This window comes from Papaver somniferum, chromosome 5 (genome assembly GCF_003573695.1).
Source record: "Papaver somniferum cultivar HN1 chromosome 5, ASM357369v1, whole genome shotgun sequence".
NCBI classification, from domain to species: Eukaryota; Viridiplantae; Streptophyta; class Magnoliopsida; order Ranunculales; family Papaveraceae; genus Papaver; species Papaver somniferum.
In genome coordinates this window covers 21,469,491-21,493,821 of record NC_039362.1, presented here as the reverse complement: position 1 = coordinate 21,493,821, position 24,331 = coordinate 21,469,491, and the positions used below count along the sequence as shown (strand labels likewise).

Here is a 24,331-nt window from a genome sequence, read left to right as displayed (position 1 = left end):
CATCGTACATTCGGGACTTTACAAAAAAAAATTATCCTCCGAATATTACAAGTTCAAAACAAACCATGTCATGGCTCTAGGTGGTTCCAAGGGCCAATATAAAAGGTTAGACAACCCATATTCGGAAGTTTGGGTAACTGAGTTGACTTACGGTTATTGCAAGTTCAAAATTTGAAAAGTATCAGTTTTTCCCAAATTCTGATTTTTGGGCCATCGTACATTCGGGACTTTATAGAAAAAAATTATCCTACGAATATTACAAGTTCAAAATAAACCATGTCATGGCTCTTGGTGGTTCCAAGGGACAATATAGAAGGTTAGACAACCCATATTCGGAAGTTTGGGTAACTGAGTTGACTTCTGATTATTGCAAGTTCAAAATTTGAAAAGTATCAGTTTTTCCCAAATTCTGATTTTTTGGCCATCGTACATTCGAGACTTTACAAAAAAAATTATCCTCCGAATATTACAAGTTCAAAACAAACCATGCCATGGCTCTAGGTGGTTCCAAGGGCCAATATAGAAGGTTAGACAACCCATATGCGGAAGTTTGGGTAACTGAGTTGACTTCCGATTATTGCAAGTTCAAAATTTGAAAAGTATCAGTTTTTCCCAAATTCTGATTTTTGGGCCATCGTACATTCAGGACTTTACAAAAAAAATTTATCCTCCGAATATTACAAGTTCAAAACAAACCATGCCATGGCTCTAGGTGGTTCCAAGGGCCAATATAGAAGGTTAGACAACCCATATTCGGAAGTTTGGGTAACTGAGTTGACTTCCGATTATTGCAAGTTCAAAATTTAAAAAGTATAAGTTTTTCCCAAATTCTGATTTTTGGGCCATCGTACGTTCGGGACTTTACAAAAAAAAATTATCCTCCGAATATTACAAGTTCAAAACAAACCATGCCATGGCTCTAGGTGGTTCCAAGGGCCAATATAGAAGGTTAGACAACCCATATTCGGAAGTTTGGGTAACTAAGTTGACTTCCGATTATTGCAAGTTCAAAATTTGAAAAGTATCAGTTTTTCCCAAGTTCTGATTTTTGGGCCATCGTACATTCCGGACTTTACAAAAAAAAATTATCCTCAGAATATTACAAGTTCAAAACAAACCATGCCATGGCTCTAGGTGGTTCCAAGGGCCAATATAGAAGGTTAGACAACCCATATTCGGAAATTTTGGTAACTGAGTTGACTTCCGATTATTGCAAGTTCAAAATTTGAAAAATATCAGTTTTTCCCAAATTCTGATTTTTGGGCCATCGTACATTCGGGACTTTACAAAAAAAATTAGCCTCTGAATAATATAGTCGTGTTTAGAAATACCAACCTAATCGGTAGATAAAAATTTAAATTCTCTACCGAATGTCCTATTCGGAGGAAATACGTGTATCGTTAGCAACCGATTGTAGTGCATCATTGATACGAAACCTCAAGGGCCATATTTTCAGAAACCTCAACGGCCATATTTTCAAAAATTAGAGCCGTTGGAACTCTAATATATATAAGGAGGGTAACCCCTCTCAGTTATTATTGAGTAAAAAATCAGAATAAAAAACTTTTTCAATGGCAAGTTCATCATCAATCGACAACATACTTCGAAGATGCAAGCGAACAACTACATCAATTGCAGCAATGGAAGAAGAAATACAAAAAAGGAACAAACAACTCAAAAAAATTAAACCATCGTTAGTGGCAACGAAGGAGGAGGAAGAGGAAATCAAGGCTAAGAAGCAAGGTCAAGAACAATTCCATCAAAGAGAAAGATTAAAACAAGTTGAGGAAGAGACCGAATGGATAAAAAATTATTACATTGTGAAAGATCTACCCAAAGAAAACCAAGAGAAATTGGAACACTCCTAACTATCCAATGGATCATCATGGTTGTGACAACCGTTATCAACTTTATACATTTTATACTCTTTACCTTTAATACCATCGGGCTTATAGAAGACAATCTTAAATGGGCATCCTATCTTCTTGGTATTGCTTCGGTATTTCTTATTCGTCTTCCGTACGTACTTACTATTCTTTCCCTCGTGACTCTTTCGCGTCCCACCTCGCTCACAAATCATTTCAAATCGAGTGTCACTAACATGATTATTTTGAACTACCACGCACATGTTATCTTTTGCCTTGTTCATAAGCCATTCCTTTGCCTCCTTCTTACTTCCAAATATCTAAACGTGCATAAAACAAAACAAATCTAATAAGCATAACCATTTAACATATAAATTTTGGAAAAAAAAGTAGTAATGAGTATACCAAATCGTTTGCATATTATAGGGAAGTGTCGGGCCTCAAATAGAAATCATCAACAAACTCTTCAACGGCCTGCATATGAAAGCAACAAATTATTATACAATAATCGGAGGTTATTAAATAAGTCAAACTGCCGAATATACTATATTCGGAATCCTATCGGTTACCCAAAACACCCGATTTATGCAAATGAATGTACACAGTTTATTGAATGCAAAAAAATGATATAATCGGAAGCTAAAATATATAGTAAAACAGCCGAATATAAATAATCGGGAGATAACTTTAATCGATAAACATCCGATTTTCAAGTTTTCGGAAATTTTATTTTGAGACCACTGTTATATTCGGCAGTCAAATAATGTTAAACTATTACCGATTGTAAAGGATAAGAATACTGAGTTTTGAATTTTTTTGAGGAATTCGTTTTTGGGGCCATTCGGGGGTAAATAACTCTACATAACTACCGAATGTAGATTTTTTTGGAAAACCAGTTTGGGGTTTTTTCTCATATTCGGCAGTAAACTACTATTTTGGAACTACCGAATATACATATTTGGTACTCTGTGTGTTATATTCGTAAGTTTATTCGAGAAATTATCTACCGAATCTGGGTAGTTCATGGCATTCAATGCATGCAATAATCGGTTTTTCTTGGTTACAAAAGCACACAAACGCATGCAAATCGAGTATTTGAGTTTTTTAACACAATACATGTGTTTTACATGCATCGTTAGCTTCAATATCAGGCGATTCTCCATTTTCTTCCATGAAAGGGTCGTCTAGGTTTTCCTCTCCACAAAAGTTTGGATCATTCAACATATACCCCAAATCGTCTTCTCTAAACGGTCGTGAACCCTCAACATTTTGTTCTTCGCCATGATTCTCACCTTCTTCATATCCATCCATTTTTGTAGTGATAAAATGGGTTTTCCCTTTTTTCCTTCACCTTCTTCTCTATAACTCTAACAACTCAAAAATGAAAAAGAAATGGAAAAAATGAAACAGAAATCATTCTAATACTGCACCGACTACAATCGGAAGTCTGGATAATATTTTGGCTTCCGATTGCAATCGGAGGATAAAAATGTTATCATATCCTCCGAATATATAAGGATAATTTTGACATTACGAATTACGCGAGATAAGGATTGGCTACATTTTTCCTTTCGGTGACCTTTTTTGTTTTATTGTTGACCCCTAAATCCTTTTGAGTGGCCCCTAAAAACGCGAGGTAAAAAATAATACAGAGACGTAAACGAAAAATGATACAGAGACACATACGCATTCTAAGTAACCACATCAAAAGGAGTCAAAAACTGGGCGTGTCTATAGTGGTAATATTTGGTAATATTCCATTGTTGTTACGTCATTTCACGTTATGCCGTAACATTATAGCAAGATTTCATTTTAGTTTTGAGAGAGCAAAAAGAAAACAACCGTGATTTGTGGCACCCAAATTTCGTGCACCCAACATGAGGTGGCGTCCCCATGAGCATACAACTTCGCTACACGTTTCATGGGTCATTTTTTTCCTTCATCTCTTCTTCGTCTGCTATACAAATCGATTAAGCTTTTTTCCATCAAGTTTTGTGTGCAAGTACAAGTAATGGGAAAAACATCAGGAAGATACAGGAAAAGATCATCAAGATCCGGTCTAGAAATATATCATTTTCTTCCATGAAAACAAACTTAAGATTTAAGAAACAAGATTAAGTTATACGAGGGTAAGCATAAATTATTCAAAATTAAGATAAGAATAATCCTCATCTCAAGAAATCTATAGATCGGAATTTTGAAAATTCTAATCAAGTATAACCCAGGGGTTTTAAGCAATCACACGTGTTCTCTTAGGGAATCCAGAAATCCTTAAGCTATGGAACTTCTCTGATCTGTTATTGCCCTATTAATAATACACAATTTCATCAGAAGATTCAGAACTAACCCTAGATTAACACCTTTGATTTTGAGACACCCAACTAAACAAATACCTTAAATTGATAAAAAAAAATTGTAATGTGGATGAAATCCGAATCAATTTATCAGAACTCAAATTATGAATTTCTACAGATCGGATCATGAACTGAACGAATAGAATCAAAGTTTAGTCCTTTGATTTGTGGATCAAGCTCAAACTAAAAATAATAACTATGAGTTTCGTCAAAGAGTGAGTTTTGAATCTATGGGTGTTCTTTGCAACCCGAGTGAGAAAATGGAGTATAATCTAATCAAAACTTTAATTTACTAACGATTACTTGAGATAGTAATAAACTAGGTTCAAACAGGAGGAGGTATAGATTTTTGTTTTACTGTTTTAAATGTTCAGCCATTAGAGAACAGTAAGCCAAATGGATAATTTTTTAGCGAGAAAGTTTGATTCTTTCTTTATGTTAAATTTCTTTCGACTTTTGATATAGTTTTCGCCATTTGGTTTAACTGATCTTCTATTTGAAAACAAATTAGATGAAAAAGATCTATTCCGCAGAGAAATGAAACTAAAACGCAGGAGAAAAGAGATAAATCGATTTGGCTGCTTATGTGGATGCCACTTAAGGATGGGTGCATCGGGTGCACGAGATACTGGCGCCACAAATCATTTGCGAGAAAAAAAAAGTAGGACTATACTTACAGTGCTTGTTGGTTAAACTTCAACATAGAAGTCACTAACAAGCTGGTTAGGAAAAGATTAGGAAATTGATGTAATCCTAAGGGAATTAGAAGTCATCTAGTTCTAAGAAAAGGGAAGACATGTAATAAGGTATTAGGATTAGGAAAAGGAATTCATAGTTCTATATATATATGATCACCAAAGTTGTGGTTGATCATATGAGCAAGATTAGAGATTGTGTTTAGTTTTGAGAGATTTTCTAAACATCAATAAAGAGAGTTGTCTTTATATAAGCTAAGTTTCATCTTGCAGTTGCCATTAATTGGTATCAGAGCTTGTTTCCGAGCCATGGAAAACGAAACCACCATTGTGGTTGTAAAACAGTTCACGCCACCATCAATACAAGTTCCAATCCTGAACGCCACAAACTACACAGTATGGGCCATGAGAATGAAGGTACTGATGAAAATCTACAAAGTTTGGGAAAAAATTGATCCTGGTACATTGGACCCAGACAAAAAAAAATGTTGTCATTGGATTACTCTTTCAAGAAATACCAGATTGTCTTGTTCTACAAGTTGGTGAACAGGAAACTTCAAAGAAAATTTGGGATGCAATAAAGGCACGTAATCTCGGAGCTGATCGAGTTAAAGAAGCCCGTCTGCAAACCTTAATGTCTGAATTTGAAAGAGTGAAGATGAAAGACACTGATACTATTGATAGCTTTGCCGGAAAGCTATCAGAGATAGCCTCAAAAGCTGCGTCACTTGGACAATCCATTGATGAAGATAAACTGGTAAAGAAGTTTCTCAATAGTTTACCAAGATCCAAGTATATTCATATCATAGCTTCTCTCGAACAAGTCTTAGATTTAAAGAAGACTAGCTATGAAGATATAATTGGAAGATTGAAAGCATATTAAGAGAGAATGCTTGATGAAGAAAATAATGGAGAAACTCAAGGAAAACTCTTGTACACAAACTCTTACCAACAAAACTCTGCGACAAGAGGAAGAGGTCGTGGAAGAGGTGGTGGAGGAAACATAGGCCGGGGAAGGGGGGGAAGGTTTAACTCACAAGATAGAACAACAAGTCAGAATGATCAAAACCAAGGGAAAGAAAAGAAGGATAGATCAAACATTATTTGTTACAGATGTGATAAACCAGGACACTTCTCCTCTGTATGCCCTGAAAGAATACAAAAGATGTAAGAAACAAACAAGAATGAAACAAGGGAAGCAGATACAACTCTTTTCATGCACGAAGTTGTATTCTTAAACGAATGGAAACTAATACCAAAGAACTAAGAATCAAAGGATGGAGAAGAAGGAATCTGGTATTTAGATAATGGAGCCAGCAATCACATGACTGGTAAGAGACACTACTTTTCTGAACTCAATGAGAAAATCAAAGGACAAGTGAAGTTTGGGGATGGATCTTCTGTAGAAATTGAAGGGAAAGGATCAATTCTATTTCAGAGCAAGACCAGAGAACAGAAGCTTGTCACAAACATCTACTTCATCCCAAACTTACAAAGCAACATTCTAAGTTTAGGACAAGCTACAGAAGTTGGATGTGATGTTAGAATGCGACAAGATTATCTAACAGTTCATGACCTAAGTGGAAGACTTTTAGTTAGAGTCTCACACTCACAGAATAGACTCTACAAGATAAGTCTCATGATTGGAAGGCCATTATGTCTGAATATGAGACTGGAAGATCAGACATGGAAGTGGCACGCAAGGTTAGGACACATAAGCTTTAGAACTTTAAAGGAAATGTCTCAGAACAAGATGGTTCGAGGACTACCACAGATAAATGATGAAGAAAAAAATCTGTGAATCATGTTTAGTTGGGAAACAAACTCGTCAAGGTTTCCCAAAAGCAACAACATTCAGAGCTTCAAAACTATTAGAGCTTCTTCATGCTGAATTATGTGGTCCTATTACACCACAAGCCCTTGCAAATAACAAATACATATTTGTTATTATAGATGACTTCTCAAGATATATGTGGTCTATTCTTATGAAAGAAAAGAGTGAAGCATTTGACAGATTCAAAGCTTTCAGAAATCTGATAGAAAAAGAGTTAAAAGAGGAGGTCCAAATGCTTAGAACTGCTAGAGGAGGAGAGTTCACTTCCTTAGAGTTCAACAAGTTCTGTGAGTCAAATGGAATCAAAAGGCAACTCACAACACCATATACACCACAACAAAACGGAGTGGTGGAGAGGAGAAACATGACTCTAATGGAGATGACAAGAAGTTCTTTAAAGGATATGCAGGTACCTAATTATCTATGGGGAGAAGCTGTACGACACTCCACATACTTAATAAACAAGATACCTACGAAAGCTCTGAAAGACATGACTCCATATGAAAGTTTGCGAAAGAGAAAACCAAACATAGATCATTTAAGAGTGTTTGGTTGCAAAGCATACGCAAAGGTTTATTCTGCAACTCTTAAGAAACTGGATGATCGATCTCAGACTCTTGTGAATCTAGGAATTGAGCCTGGATCCAAAGATTACAGATTATTCAATCCAACAACGAAAAGAGTGATAGTGAGTCGAGATGTGGTATTCGATGAAAAAGCAAACTGGAACTGGAAAGAAACTAATGATGGACCAAGTAGGGATCCAGGAATGTTTCACAGGAAATGGGGTCAAGTAATTGATGAAGGCGAAGGACCCATAATCATCAATACCAATGGAAACAATGATGTTAATCAAGAAGAAGAAGAGAATAATGAAACCACTGAGAATAACGAAGAAGTAGAAGTAGAAGAAGAAGAGATCGATGAAATAACTCAACCCATTCCACTGCGAAAATCAACAAGACAGATACAAAATCCACAGTATCTGGAGGATTATGTTCTTCAAGCTGCAGAAGAATGTGAGATTATGTTATTTTCTGTTAATGATGAACCAAGGAATTTTCAGGAAGCAAAGGTCTCGACTAAATGGACACAAGCATGTAGAGAAGAAATTATCTCAATCAACAGAAACAAGACTTGGTTTCTAGTTGATAAGCTAGATGTGATTCAGATTAAACAAAAAGCTTATGCAAGGAGAATTCTGAAAGAAGCACGACTTGAAACTTGTAATCCAACTAAGATACCAATGAAGTTTGGACTTAAAGTTTCAAAGGCACAAGAAGAAGCTGAGATTGATCCAACGAGTTATAGAAGAAATGTTGGATGCCTTAGATACTTGTTACACACAAGACCAGACCTGGCTTTCTCTGTGGGAGTAGCAAGCCGTTATATGCAGAGTCCACGCAAGTCTCATGGTGATGTAATAAAGCAGATATTGAGATATCTAAGAGGAACAATCAGCTATGCATTGAAGTATGGTCGAGGAGGATCAAAAAGAATTGTTGGGTATAGTGACAGCAGTCATAATATTGACCAAGATGATGGAAAAAGTACAACTGGTCATATATTTTATCTAGGAGAAGCACCTATTACATGGTGTTCACAGAAGCAAGACACTGTGGCCCTCTCATCCTGTGAAGCTGAGTTTATGGCTGCAACAGAAGCAGCTAAACAATCAATATGGCTTCAAGAATTGTTGGGTGAAATCAAAGGAAGAAAACCTGGAAAATTTCTCATCAAGATTGATAATAAGTCTGCAATTGCACTCACTAAAAATCCAGTGTTTCATGGGAAGACGAAACACATTCACAAAAGGTATCATTTCATACGAGAATGCATCGAGAAGGAGGTCATTAACGTAGAACACATACCTGGAACTGAGCAGAAAGCAGATATATTGACAAAGGCATTAGCTCTGATCAAGTTTGAAGAAATGAGACAACTGATTGGAGTACAAAATATGTCGCGGGTAAGGTTGAAGCTTAACGGGGAGAATGTTGGTTAAACTTCAACATAGAAGTCACTAACAAGCTGGTTAGGACAAGATTAGGAAATTGATGTAATCCTAAGGGAATTAGAAGACATCTAGTTCTAAGAAAAGGGAAGACATGTAATAAGGTATTAGGACTAGGAAAATGAATTCATAGTTCTATATATATATGATCACCAAAGTTGTGGTTGATCATATGAGCAAGATTAGAGCTTGTATTTAGTTTTGAGAGATTTTCTAAACATCAATAAAGAGAGTTGTCTTTATATAAGCTAAGTTTCATCTTGCAGTTGCCATTAGTGCTGTAGTACCTCACCTCACAGTAAAGATATCAACATGTCTACCATAATTAATAACAGGAATGTCGTATGGTCAAATTTTATGACCATTAGGTGATACACAATAGGAATACATTTTAGTTTTGCGATGTTTGAGAGAGAGTAAAGGCGAAGAAGGCTGTGTAAGCTTAAAGGAAAGAACTGAAAATTAGTTCAATAAAAAAAGCACCGTTGTTATCATAAAGTGTCTGATTACTATTGAACTAATGTGAACATATCAGCGGTTCAACTAAATTATCAAAAAAAGAACTATTGAACTAATACTAATTGTGAACAATTTTACTTCTACCCACTTTTTTCTGTATTAGAACAATACAACATCTTCTTGCATGGCCTTTATTAGGTGCTTTCATATTAGGAATTTTATTAACGAAGTCCAGCAAGTCCAACTTACTTTTTTCTTTCAGATCATGAATTTCATTAACTTATGAAGTCCAGAAAGTCTAAATTATTTCTTTCTTGCCTCCATTGCCGTGTCCAAAGCTCAAGAGAAAGCAACCAAATAAAATTACATAATTTCATACCCTTTATGAACCCTCTAATGATGCTACACAATGCGAACAACCTCATTTATGAACCCTCCGTTGGAAACAATATCAATTAATTGTTATTTTAAGGTTTTTAACTAAATAAATTTTATTTTATTTTCTATGTGAATGAAACTTGTTAGTCCCACATTGTGGAGTTTTCGTTTTTTAATAGTTTTAAGAGACTATATAAACCTTTTAGTCATACATCGGGAGTTCCTCTTCTTAAGTTGTTTTTTGTCAACACTACTTTTGTAAATCTATGGGAAAGAGATTGCTCTATTTTTTAGAGGGACCCCTAAAAAAAAATATTTTATAGCGTTTCTTAAGAGTTCGCGATCTTCCTTAACGGTTTTTTCGGAGTTGTCAAGATCAAGTTTGAGCATCTACTACATATGCTAGTAGTAGGTGTAGTAGGGTGTTTTATCTTGAAGATATCCGTCCTGTGAGGGCTATAACATCATTCTTGAGTGTAGCCGGGAGCTAATGTCTTAAGGGCAACATGTTGAACATGTGACTCACTCTGGTTTTAATTAAAGTTTTGCCTTGTTGTTGTTGCGAAGATCTGAGGATCTCATCCGTTTCGTCAAACCGATCACTTTCATTATAAAGGAGCTAAGTATCAATAATTTTTTCTTATTTGATTTTTCCTTGTTTTTTATTATTGCACCCAACAATATTAAGACATTATAAATTTGTAATAATCATGGATGTTAACTATGAAGTGAAAAACAAAAAACGAATTTCTGGTCAGCCGTAGAGTTTCGAAGTTATCTCTCAACTTAGAAGGAATTTAGATGGACCCTTTTGACACAACGTAATGGACATCCTGATAGTTACCCACGTAAAATTTCAGAATTTTTGGAGTTGTAAAAGTATTGTTTTGATATTTTACAAAATAGAGAAACATTCCTGAAAAAAATTTAGGGGCAAAAATTTGTCGTTAACTAAAGTAGTTTTTATGGGGTAACCATGAATTTTTTGATATGGTGGTTCAAACGAAGTTTATAAATCTACATATTATCTTCAAAACTCATATTTTATCTTTGAGATGTGGTCGTCATGCAATTGAACAAAAAGAAGATGTAATTGAGTACTGGTGAAGAAGCAGAGAAAGTTGAGGAGAATCAGAGATCCTGTTTTGGTAATGGTAACGGTAACCCTTAATTTGATAATATATGTACTGTTGAATCACTTGTAGTCGTTGTAGAGCTTGAGAGAGATTTGGAATCCACATTTGTTATGATTTCCGAGAGAGAAAATCAATTGAAAGCAGCGGATGTTACATCGCCATCATCATCATCTCCGAATTGCGATCAGAAGAATAATTTTGGAGTAATTGAATCTACAAATTACCATTACGAGTCTACTTCTTTGGTGGTAGGATCTTCTAATAACGTTTATGATTATGGACTTCCTTCTTCTGATTATGATCAACAACAACCGCAACCGGAGGAGGAGGAGGAGATGAAGAAGAGTTTTGGGGTTGTTGAATTATGGATGTTCTTCTTCCGATTTCTCTAATCAAGAAGAATCCCAACCCTTGATTAGTGTTGTTGATCCTTTCTCTCAAATGGTTTATGATGAGCCATTCTCTGATATGATCGATTTGGAGTTCCAGAGATTGAATTGCAGCAGCAGCTACATGGACATGATGATGAACACAACAAACCCAATTGACAGACCAGAATTCCTTCTGTGGTGAATGAATAGTGCTGGCTGGCTAGAGTAACTTTTTGTTTGTAATCTATTTTATTTCTTGTATTCATGGAGGAGACAACTGATTTGTGATGATTTTATTGCTTTTTAGTTTATGTAACTTAAATTTTTTTATAATCTACAATTTCTTGTATTCATGGTGACAATAGATTTGTTATTAGGATCCCACAATTGATGTCAGGGTCATTAGTTTGTAATTCACTGCAAGTTTGCAAATGACATAATGTATGAGAGAACTGGCAAAGTTGCCACAACTGCGGTTCTGAATTGGCTTTTCTAGTGGGCATCACTTCGCTTTACAGAACTTGTCGCCAAGGAAAATGAAGCATTTCTAGACTGCTGTACAAAATGAAGCATTTTTCAGATAAGTTTCTCTGCTTTGTTTCGAGTAGCCTGCAATGCTTCATATGCGTTCATCAGAAGTTTGAGGCTCCTATACAATCTTTATAGCTAAACATTGGCAATTTTTAGTGAATTTGTGTGATCGTCTATTTTTGTAGGTTATGAATGGCACTTAACTCGATGTTTCTTGTTCACTTTTTGGCTCAAAACTTGTCCAAACTAAAATTTTCTTCTCTCACCAGCTAACGAACTAACCTTTTAATAGAGCGCCATGATCCTTATTATGCTGTGGAATTAGCAAAAGATGCGGAAAGAAAAAGAAAAATTATACTAGAAAATTAGATTTTTATTTGTCTCTAAGTACTTGAGAAGTAGAACCCTAGGTGGTTCAGGGAAATCACCCCAACTGAACAAAGAGATAGGTACATTGGTAAATGGAGATGTTTTCGACAAAATTTAACTAATTATCAAAACAAAATTAAATAAATAAATGAACTAAATGACAGTTCCACTTGGTATCAAGGCATCCTTAATGACAGTGACGATGCCGCTCTTGATGAAATAGCCATCTGTTTCTCTCGCTGCTTCTTGCACATTATCGGCATTAATGATCTGCAGAATGTCGAAATTTAGTTAGCAAAAAAAAAAAAATTATTTGGCCTTGGGTCTTATCAATGTACTAACTTAAGATGATAATTTTCCCTAGAGAAAGCAGCAAGCGGGACAAATGAAATGCAAGGAAAATAACTAGGTATCAACTCTGTATTCCCTAATATGGGTATGACTTACAGACGTTAATAAAAAACAAACATTGCCAGTAATTATTGAGTAAAAACTAACAGTTAAAGAGCCATGAATCTAAGTCCAGAAGAAGCTCCATAAAATAAAACAAAAAAATTTATAGAAGACAGATTTAGAATACAAACCTTGACATTATCTCCAATGCGAGCATTTTTGTCGATAATTGCTCTTTTGATGTGAGAGTTTTTGCCGATACCTATCGGGAGGCTACCTTTTGCAGCCAGATTTTTCCTGTCTGCATCAGTCTGACACAAGCATACAGTGAGCAGTTAATTGTTTGTCAAATGAAGTAAGTTATATTAAAAGTTATATTCAGCAATGGAGCTAATTCAATTCCAGAAATTTTTGGATCTCCAACAAATATTACTCTTGACCATGGTTAGGAGAGGTTGTCCGGAACTACATACCTCATAATAATCTGCTCCCATCAACAATGTGTCTTCAATAATTGCACCCTCAGCGATACAAGATCGGAGCCCAACCACAGAATGATGGATCTTGCAGTTCTGCATTGAAGATAATGTGGAACAACACATGTGACAATGCAGCACCAGAAATATACAACTTGGACTTTTGACTCTCATGAAAAACTTCCACCAAAATGTGTGAAGTGTATCTTCTCAATTATCTTACCTTGATAACACACCCCTCGCCAATGACACTGTCTGTAACATCCGCATCAAGCATCTTGGAAGGAGGCAAGTATCGAGGTTGGGTGTAGATAGGAGATGAACGGTCATAGAAACTGCATAGAGATGCTCAAGTTTAAAAAAGTATTCACAGATCCAAGACAACGAATTAATGATGTTCATGATAATTGTTTAAGTGGTGAATGCTAAAACATCCATGAAGAATACCTGAAATCAGGTACAGGTTTCTTCGTAATCCCCAAATTTGCATTATAGAAAGCCTCAATGGTACCAATATCTTCCCAGTAGCCATCATACAAGTATGCTTGCACCTACATGAGTTAAATTCCACTCAGTTATGCAAAAGAAGCTCTAAGGAATATGATGTGAAGAAATTAAGGTAAAAAAATGTAATTTTAACTCCAGTAACAGAAGCACACAACGAGGGATTACTCAAATATTTATTAGTTTAGGTCTAGAGGAACAATCATTATTACCCTTCTTAAAAGTTATACCATTGTTTGGATTGTACAAAACAATAGAACTAGACATGCTTTTAGATGAATGTGAAGCTAGCATACTCGCACTGAATTTTCATGGAAGAGTTCTAAGAAACATGGGTGAAATTTAATATACAACACAGATGAGAGACTATATTTACTTTCTTTGTCCTAAAAAAAAAGCATTCCTTGAACTAGGATTTCTATCAGGGAATCTGTAACTATTTATTTTCAAGATATAAATAACCGTGGCAAGGAATATGTTCTATTTTACTTTCTGGAAGGCATAACAAATCATACCCTCAATCCCATAGAAGTTGCTCCAGGAATAACTTCGCTTCCAAAATCATTAGCTCCTGGGAACTTATCGCGGAGTAAGTTCAACATTACATTTTTGCTTACAACATATATACCCATACTTGCAATGAAAGGCATCTCTTTGGCTCTCTTATCATCAAGACCTAAAATGGTGGTATCAACCTGAAAAAAATTGAGATAAGTCAGTGAGTTCAAATTTTTTATGTCAGCAAATTTTAATACTAAGCTGGAGTTATGGAAAAAAAAAATCAGCATAAGTATGAATGTATGTTTTGAAGTGCTGACCTTCATAGCTTTTAACTGTTCTCCTTTTGGTTTTTCAGCAAATTCAATAATCCGTCCCTCCTCATCGATCTTCATGAGACCAAATGCGGTTGCACGTTTTTCATCCATTGGGAGTGCAGCAACAGTAATATCGGCGTCAGTCTCTCTGTGTGCTTGAATAAATTTTTCATAATCCATACGGTATAGATGGTCACCAGCTAGAATAAGGTACTCCATAACATTGTGTTCCTCAAACAACCATAAATACTGCCTCACAGCATCAGCTGTGCCCTGCACAATACAAGACCTAATTCAATAAAGCAACTCCAAGGCATAAACTCCACTTTCGAAAATAGATTGTGAGCAAGAGTCTAAGCCAACAAAATGCAGTTGGATAGGAACATCTAAAACAGGCAGTCCAAAATACGTCAGTTGAACAGCAGACAATTACTTTTCAGATTTATCTAATTTCATTTACCTGAAACCAATTCGGATTCTCTGGACTCTGCTGAGCAGCAAGGACTTCAACAAAACCTTCATTTTTATATCCACCCATGTTACTAGCATATGCCCGAGAAAGATGACGATTCAGCGAGGCAGAATTGAATTGCGTAAGAACATATATTTTCGATACGTTACTGTTCAAGCAGTTGCTAACAGGGATATCAATCAGCCTGTAATTTGCTCCTAGTGGAACAGCAGGCTTTGCCCTCTTCTTTGTAAGAGGGTATAACCGTGTCCCAGCTCCACCCCCAAGTATAATTCCCAAAACACTCTGCAAGAGACAAAATCCAATTAACCTTTTGAAATGGGAAGAAACCAACAATGCCCACTTATACACCAGCCAAAAAGCAAATTCCTCTCCAGATGGTGGTAATGTCCACGACTCGAGACCAAGACACGCCTACATGCTAATTTACCCGACTGTCATGACTAGCATTAACGAAAAATACTTGCATAGGGTCATAAGACCTGATTCAAAATGGACATAAATCGAAATGTGGATGCCTTTTTAATTAGGCGTACAGCAGTCGGGACATAACCAGGCATGATCTATATTCAAATCTAATCTACATCCAAAATAAAATTACCAAAGAAGTAAAAAAGGAAAATAGTATCTCATCTGTAATTTCACAATGACCACATCATCATAAGTTGCATTAATGAAAAGTGCAAAAGATCATTTATTTTAACAATTATTCCAAACTTGTTCACATAGATCACACATTTTTAATGAGAAACAAAGAGATCTTTTTAACAGATTAAATTAATAATATGCTTTACATTATATTAATCATAAGAAGAATCCACTATCCCTATCCAAGTAAGTAAGAATAAATCTAACAAATATAATAAATAATTCCTCATAAACACAAAAGAATTCTCAGAACAAGAATGTAGGTAATCTAGTAAAACCCTGATTACTCCAGTTTTTAAGACTAATCTGAACTGATTTAAGAAATTGAAACAAATCAGAAAAAATCAGATCCAAATTGAAAAAAAAAGTAAAAATGAATGAGGCATTACTCTGCTAGCATCTGGATCAAGACAAGTTTGTGAATTCTTTGAATCAGAAACAGCTTTGGGAGAAACAACAAATGGAATTCTTCTTCTTCCACCAGATGTGGCGGTTTTTGTGTTATTAAAAACAGTTTTCAGTGAAAGCTGATCACTAGAAACATGAGAAGAAGATGAAGATGAAAGGGATTGGTGATTCGACGATTTCAAGAAACATGTTGTGTTTTTGTTAACAACTGATGAAGATGAATGTGTTGGAACTAATCCTCCAACTGATGTTGCTGTTGCTGCCATTACCATTGATGATTGAAGGAAGAATTGCTGTCAAGCTCTTATGAACCCTTACTTTTTCTTTAGCCTTTTTTTGTTGTTTTTATCTGGCGAAAGGAAATAAAATGAAGATGTGATATATGAGAAGTGTATGAAATGTATGCCACTGGTTCTGAGATTCTTAACTCAAAATTACCAAATCAACCAGTATGAGTAGAATTTTAACTTCCTTTGAGTGAGTCATGCTCCATGCACTAGAATATGCCATAATCAATAGGATTCGGTCAGAGGTCCACACTAGATAATTGCCACGTATGAACATTCTTTTTTTCTTTTTTCTTTTCTTTTTTTTTTTTTTTTTTTTTTTTTTGCTAAGAAACACCATCCTTCATTAAGAAACACGAGAGTTACAAATTACACTAAGGTTTATCTTCCTGAACACACCGTCAAGAAAATTTGGAAGAGAAAACTATAAACCCTTAAGATTGTTTTTCCTAGCCCATCGCGCAAGAAGGTCCGCTAAGGGGTTATTTAACCGCTTTATATACATAACATTAAAGGAAACAAAACTAGAAATAGAACTCCGACATTGCTCCAAGAGGTCTTGGCTTCTCCAACCCACAGAGATGTTGCATCCATTCACAAAATGCACCAGTTGGAGACAATCACTAACAAACACCACTTTGGGAAGATTCATCTCTTCTGCCCAAGAGATGGCAAAACTAAGAGCAACAGCTTCAGCTCCCACTGCATCTTGAATCAACCCAAAGTCCGAGCGCACCTTTCTTACATTCCCTGCAGCATCACACCAAATAACACCAATTCCAAAATTAAAATCCTTGAAAGAGCCATCTACAAACATAAAGTTCTCCACTTCAGACTGAGGAATTTTGACATTGTGTACAAGATTCCTAACAGTAATCCTTAGAGCAATGTAAGAATTTAACATTTTCTTGATATCAACAATGATCTTGTTCATATCCAGAGAAGCACTCTTGAAAACTACATCACACCTCAGCTTCCATATAGACCACATAACAATAACACCTACACTAGGCCAACCAACTTTAAAAGGAGAAGCACCCAGTCTTGATTCATGCCAATATAAGAAAATATCATCCACCCAATCCAAATCAGTAGATATCAAATGTTGAAGGGAAATACTGAACCAAATACGCAACACTACATGGCAGTTAACAAAAAGATGCATCATAGTTTCATCATGAGCATTACAGAAAGAGCAGAGAACATTCACATGAGGATTGTAAAGCTGCATAATGGCATTAACTGGGAACATATGAGAAAACATTTTCCACATAAAAAACTTAACTTTCGGCAGACACTCAATATCCCAGACTTTCCTCCAGAAAGTGGAGTCTTCAGGAGAAGGAATATCATTCATATAAATTCTATAAGCAGATTTGATGGTTAACTTACCATTCCTAGTATGATCCCACATAAGCGAGTCCGACTGCGACAAATTCAATCTAATAGACTTAATTCTAATAACCTCATCTGGGGAGAATAAGAGGTTCAAAAGAGGTACATTCCAACAGTTATGATTATAGTCAAAAAGCTCAGACACATAAACAAATTCATTACAAGCAGTATTCATGGGAGAGGGAGGAAGAACAATCCCTGGAATCCATGAAGCATTCCAAATGGGAGTAAGCACCCCATTATTTATTTTAACCACTGAGTTAGCCTTTATAAATCTCAACCCCTTAATAATGCCTTTCCGCATCCACGAAGCGGAATCAACATCCTTATCAATCTCTAGAAGATTCTGGTTAGCGAAGTATTTATCCTTGAGAAATATAGTAAGTAAACTATCCTGATTCTTAAAAATTCTCCATCCCAGTTTGCAAATGAAAACCTTATTAGTAGCAAAGGAATTCCTAAGACCCAGACCTCCATTAAGTTTAGATTTCCTTATATCACCCCAAGAGCGAAAGTATGCAGCATGCTTAGGATTCTTTTTAGCCCACCAAAAAGTGTGTTGAATCGAATCAATTTTACTAGTAATTGTTTTAGGAAGAGGAAAACATGCCATATGATAAACATACAAACTAGAAAGTACATGCTTTGTAACCACAGTTCTACCAGCTATGTTCGAATTGGATTTTTCGAAGAATTTAATCTGGCATAGAAACTACCAATGAGAAAACTAAACGGCTTAGTTTTATCCTTACCAATAAACAAAGGCGTGCCTAAGTATTTTTCAGAACTACTGAGAAACTTCATGTTAAGGGCCTTAGATAAAATTTTGATGTGTGTATGATGCATATTCCCACTAGTAATAAACCCAGATTTATCAAAGTTAATTGCCTGACCTGACACCTTTGCAAACACATTAATAACCTTTATGATATTCTTCGCGTAAGTGATAGAAGCTTTAAAAAACAACATGCAATCGTCTGCAAAAAAAAAGGTGAGAAATAGAGGGACTATTTTTCTTAAATCTAAAACCCTGAATCAGATTCTCATCCTCATCTTTAGAGAGAAGTTGAGATAAAACCTCCATACAAAGAATGAAAATATACGAAGAAAGACAGTCACCTTGCCGTATTCTCCGAGAAGGCAAAAAAGACTCACTTGGTGAACCATTGACCAAAACAGAATAAGATACCGTGCTGATACACTGAAAGACTAACTAGCACCAATCATCAGAGAAACCCAATTTTTTAAAAACAACAATGATAAAAGACCACTCAAGCCTATCAAAGGCTTTAGAGAGATCAAGCTTGATAGCCATATAATTATTCTTCGATTTCTTCTTTTTTGATTTAAAAGAATGCAGAATTTTATGAGTGATTACAATATTGTCATGGATCTGCCTATTAGCAACAAATGCAAATTGGAAGGGAGAGATCAGAGAATCTAGAAGAGGTTTCAACCTGTTAGTCAAAATCTTAGATATAATCTTATACACACAATTTGCTAGACTAATCGGTCTAAAATCATGTGGAGAGGCAGGGTTTTTTTTTATCTTGGAGATCAAAGTAATGTAGGAAAAATTCAGTTGTTTAAGAAGGAATTTGTTCCTAAAAAAACTCTGCACATGAGAGACAACATCCTCTTTAATAGTATCCCAATTATCCTTGAAGAACCCAGGAGGAAAACCATGTTAACAGTGTCCCAAATTTCTTGAACTGAAGGAATATATAGCAGTCAAATTTTCATTCATATCCTCATTAATCAAAGGAGTGACAAACCTTAAGGAATCATGAATGTCCTGGACACTAGGGTTGGAAGAAGTATAAATCTTCTTAAAATGTCTAGAAAGCAAGTCCGCCACGTATGAAAGTTCACTTGTATAGTTTTGGCAAAAAGTCTCAGCAGATCGAGAGAAAAACCACAAAAAAAAACGCCCCTTAGGAAACAGATGCATTAAAATTTACGAGACGTTACTTTACTTAAATGTTTTTTCGGCTTTGGATTTTTATTTTGTAAACCTTCTTTTACCGGATATAATTTGCATGGTTGTTAGTGGGGTGTACCAGTTTACTGGGAAGGTAAATTGGTACTCCCATTAGCAATGTTGATAATTTGGTCGATTATATCAGAGATAAGAAATATGAAAAATGTATGCAGGAATGCTTCGTCACTTGTTCTTAAATTCTAAAAGCATGTATGGATATCAATTTAGAAATTACATTCTGACTTCTATAACTCAAAAAAATCAGAAATTAGTTTGGCAATACAGTTTTAAAAGGAATTCTAAAAGTACCAAAATTAACTTTCTTGTGAAGCAAAATAGTTTTGCTTCTGACTTTTGGGATTGACTTCTGCTTCTAGTTTCCAAACATGTTATAAAGAAAGTTGGTCAGAAAATCAATGATTTAAGAGAAACCTAATTTTCATGAGCAGGCAACGAAATCTAACGTGTTTACTTACTAACGCTGGCGGCTACACCACATTATCCAAATTCAGAAACTAGTTACCTTAGTGTAAGCAAAGACAGAATTCATTCACAACCGATGGATGAATGGGAACCTCAAAAACTCCAAAACCAAAGCCTTATCAGGAATATAAACATTAGAATATCAAACCAATATATTGGGAACCTTGTAAGTAGCATATAATATTTCAAATCAAACAGAATCAACAGTCTAGTATCAAGATGGCATAACCCGAATTTACAAACTAGTAGATTGAAATTTAACGCGTACCTATTATGTTATAAGCTAAATGTAATAAACTAAGTGTCAAGATGACACTTTCAAGTTCTTATTTTGTCTTCTAGTGGTAGGCCTCAAATAAAGAAAGCTGGCTACAAGATTCAATATTAGAGATTAAAAAAAAAACATATTCCCGTGAGTGAGTAAAAAGAAAATTTATGGAAACAACTTTTATTTAAGAAGGAAGAATAGTTACATTGGACAGAAATGGTTCCATTCTTTTATCTATTATAACAAAAAAAAGGACTTTTCATCTACAAGAAGAGTTTTCGAAAAGAAATGACCTATTCTATTATTTTTAGCTTCTTTAGCAAATTTATCTCCTATGAAAAGAATTTTTTTGTCTAAGTGTGAGATAAAACAAGAACTATTAAAGTTAAACAAAATTGTACATTATATGATGCTATTCTGAGCATCCCAAGTCAAATTGTGATTGCAAAACATGTTTTCTGCAATCACTTTGAATGAAATAGTTCTTCATCTCCAACCTTTCTATTGACTTGAGAGTTTCACTGCAAGCTTTTTATCTTACATCTAAGGGGCAGGAATCCAAGCTTGATCTTGCACCGAAATCTAGATGTTCATGTCGAGTCATAAATAATTACGGAGAAACCTATATTGTAATCATTATCTTTTAAGGAAGCATCAAATTGAACTTTCCAATCATACGGACGAACACAATTTTCTTGATAAGCATGTTGATTACTAGAATGTTTTGAAGAATTATTCATGTGCGCAGAAGTTTAGCAGAAAGGTGAAAATTCAAACTCAAATCTATTTTTGTTAGGCATAATATTATCAAAGATAATATTATTTCTGTAAATCTACATAGACTAGAGGATGGTATAAACATCCAACCGCATAACCATTTCTTGAAGTCATTATCATAGTTATTATTAAGAATATTAACTAAATAATTTGGGAAGTATTTCTTTTCAAGAATTTCAACCCATAGTTGGTTTTAACAAAAACAATAAACAAAATAATTTCTGTACATTTTTCTTATATATTGCAAAAAAATAACTCCATTTATAATTATCTTGCAAATTACACTCACATTAATATTAGTCCAAAATTATTATAAATTTATCTTTTGAAACATGTATATGAGCTCATAAATCATCTGCTCTTCATTCCGCACAACATTCTTGCTTGCTTCCTTTTTGCAATCAACAAAAATGGGCATCAAAATTCTTTTTGACATTGTTTTTATCATCTCATTGAGTAACAACTCAGTCATATCCAAGCATGATAATAAGAAACCTTCCGGTCTCACTCTTAATCCCATTCACAGAGACTCGATTGAATCAAACAAGCATTGAAAAATTCCAAAAAAATCATTCAAAGCTTTGAGCTAATCATTTGATGAGTTCAACATTGGCTTCCCCACGAATCACGGCGCTTCATTGACATATGAATCGTCGAGTTACATAGTGGATCTGAATGTAGGTACACCTCCGACCATAGCAATCAATACCTGATTTTAGATATCGCTGCCGAACTTACTTGGCTTCAGTGCGGTGGTTGCATCGACTGTTTTAAACAAAAAACATCACTTGTATAATCCTCACGCGTCTGATACGTATGAACTGCTTCCTTGTGATCACCCATTGTGTAAACCTTAAGAATGTAATCATAATCATTAAAAATTCAAAGAATGGGATAAACCAGATGTGCACGTTGAAGGATTTATGTCGAAAGATTGTTTTGGTTTTCCGATTAGTTTTTACAATTATACGGTTCTTGACGGAGTTGTGTTCGGGTGTGCCTATGGAACCGTCGGGTTTGGATTCCAAGACAATCCTAATAACAAAAGCTACATCTCCAAACTTGTGTTGCACTTTAAAAGCTCCTCCCCCTTCTGCTACGCTTTGAGAAAAATTAGAACAAATAGGAGATGTGAAGCTTAAATAGATTTCAGATTCTCACTGTTTTCCTTTTAAGCATCTCACTTCTCAATAACTATATTATAAGTATTTTTATGTGATTATTTCTTGTTACACCTATCCACAAGTTTTAATTAATAAAAATAACCTTATATATATAATAATCAAAATAATCAATTAAATACTAAATTAAATGTTCTTATATGTTAAAAACACAACCATTATAAATACTATTAATATTAAAATGTTATATTTGTGAAATATTGATATAAATACTTTTAGAAGATAATCAACCATCAAGGAGGAGCGATAATGTGATACCACCAATATGATCTTTTTTTCACCATAATGTATTGGTAAATATAGTCCTACATACCTTCGAATAGGAAGTACTAAAAAATAGCTAGATGTGTCTATCAATGAGCGTCCACAGCTAGGAGATTCTCTACAATTATAATTGCAAAACAAACATATAAAAATGGTTAGGGATGAAAAATTTATTTCAAGTTTATCTTAATTAATTTTCCATGTACACTATCAGTACCCTAATGTATTTAGCATCTTAATTTGAATAGAAGTTGTTATGTCTAGCATATGCACGGAGTCATGACTGGTGTCATATCCGTCGAAATTGTTATACGTTCTCAACATTTCAACATATAGATTAAGACCAATAGTAAGAATGAGTTCGTTCCGTAGAGGTAATTGGTTACTACTTTATTTGAAAGACTTATGTAATGCGAGAGCTTTATTAATTTAGAGTAATTAAAATTAACACGAAAGCAAGGAATAGTAAAAAGTGATCGATGAGTTGAGAATATTGGCTAAGGGTTCATCTTCAATCTTAAACATCTACTTGAATTAATGACTAAAATTTCTACTTAATCTCTAATTATCAAAAGCCCTTGAATGTTTCATCGGGAATTCACTCCGTTAATTTTTTAGAGTCGTCATCGTATAATCATAAAAACGTGCACATAATTTCTACTTAGAGAGCAAACCAACGCATCCCGTAATTAGGTTCCAGCCTTAAAAGAATATTTAAATTTGTGAAATAAGCTAATAAATCCAGTGGACTACTAAGAGCAGTCCATTCGGACAAAGGTTAAAACCTATCTGCAAATTATATGGTGTTATCACTAATATTATTAATCATACCATGTTATTTGTAATTATGTTTTTTCAACTTTTCTGTATTAACAACCCTAAGTTAGCTTTATATGTGAATATGAGTTCAATTAATCAGCCACTTTCCTAAACAAGCACTCATTCATATTTTAGTACGTCTATCATGTAATGTATGTAATTGTTAGACATTATAGAATTTGAATGCTAATTACGAGAGAAAACTAATTTATCAATGAGTGCAACATGTTTTCAATTATCGACTTCATCATTAACCAAAACAAATTAACAATTCATGTTTTGGAGTTTACAACAATTGAATTCAATAAGAAATAAAGCTATCGAACCGAATTTGAGATTACCTCTGTGAAATTCAGCAAAGAGGTGGAGCTTTTCTCCTCAAGATTCTTTAAGAACTTTCTTCAAACAGCTTGCAAGTTTTTTTATGGGTGTGAGGAGGTGAGTTCTTCCCTATGTTTGAATACTTATATAACTTCTCTTATCCTGCAAATCGATTTGGCAAACACACAAAATTTTCCTTACACAACACAAACTCTAAAACATTCCATGTTTTAGCTTTCAACAGCCACAAACCACAAAAAATGTGTTATTCGGCTTTTGCTTTTTCTGCCTCAAAAAATTCAACCAATTCCTACCCTAAATATTCACATAACTTGAATTCCTCTTTTGCATCCACTCGTTCATCTTCCGTTATCTTCTTAATCTCATCATATCTTTTTCTCTTGGGCGGACAAATTATTGGCTTGCACCTATTCATCATATTACACCATATATGGAACGTACAAAGCATATTATGTGCTAATGAGAACACTAACTTTATTGCATTCATCAATACCACTTCATTATCGGTCACTATAACCCCGGAAATATCATCACCTTGGAAGATTGCCGTAACTTTTTGTAGCACCCAAATGTAACTAGGTTCTTTCTCATCACTTAAAAAACAAAAAGTTACGGTAAACGGTGACTTCGTCGAAGTACGCCCAACAATATTAAACAATGGAATCTCGTACTTGTTAGTCTTATAAGTGCAATCCATTATTGGAACTTCATGAAAGCATTGAGCCAATTGAACACTCGTCGGATGCATAATGAAGAGTTGTGTTATCTCCCCCTTATGAACCGCATCCTTATGAACCGCGTAGTTTTTCTCT

At 34.8% G+C, this 24,331-nt stretch overlaps 1 protein-coding gene across 1 annotated transcript; it reads right to left on the bottom strand.

Moving 5' to 3' along the window:
• Positions 1-11,969: 11,969 nt before the first annotated feature.
• Positions 11,970-16,105, bottom strand: LOC113281130 (glucose-1-phosphate adenylyltransferase small subunit, chloroplastic/amyloplastic-like). The gene is made up of 9 exons (XM_026529783.1): positions 15,704-16,105; positions 14,655-14,951; positions 14,198-14,467; positions 13,895-14,074; positions 13,323-13,426; positions 13,099-13,210; positions 12,873-12,971; positions 12,591-12,710; positions 11,970-12,276 (listed from the first exon to the last, which is right to left on the bottom strand). The coding sequence occupies exons 1-9, from the start codon at positions 15,992-15,994 to the stop codon at positions 12,160-12,162; spliced, it is 1,590 nt and encodes a 529-aa protein (XP_026385568.1). The 5' UTR covers positions 15,995-16,105; the 3' UTR covers positions 11,970-12,159.
• Positions 16,106-24,331: the final 8,226 nt, after the last annotated feature.

Excerpts from the sequence above, each read along its gene's own strand:
- LOC113281130 (XM_026529783.1), bottom strand. The coding sequence starts at position 15,994 with ATGGTAATGGCAGCAACAGCAACATCAGTTGGAGGATTAGTTCCAACA. Across the intron at positions 14,075-14,197 it reads AACAGTTAAAAGCTATGAAG|GTTGATACCACCATTTTAGG; the intron begins GTCAGCACTTCA and ends AATTTTTTTCAG. Across the intron at positions 13,427-13,894 it reads CAACTTCTATGGGATTGAGG|GTGCAAGCATACTTGTATGA; the intron begins GTATGATTTGTT and ends TAACTCATGTAG.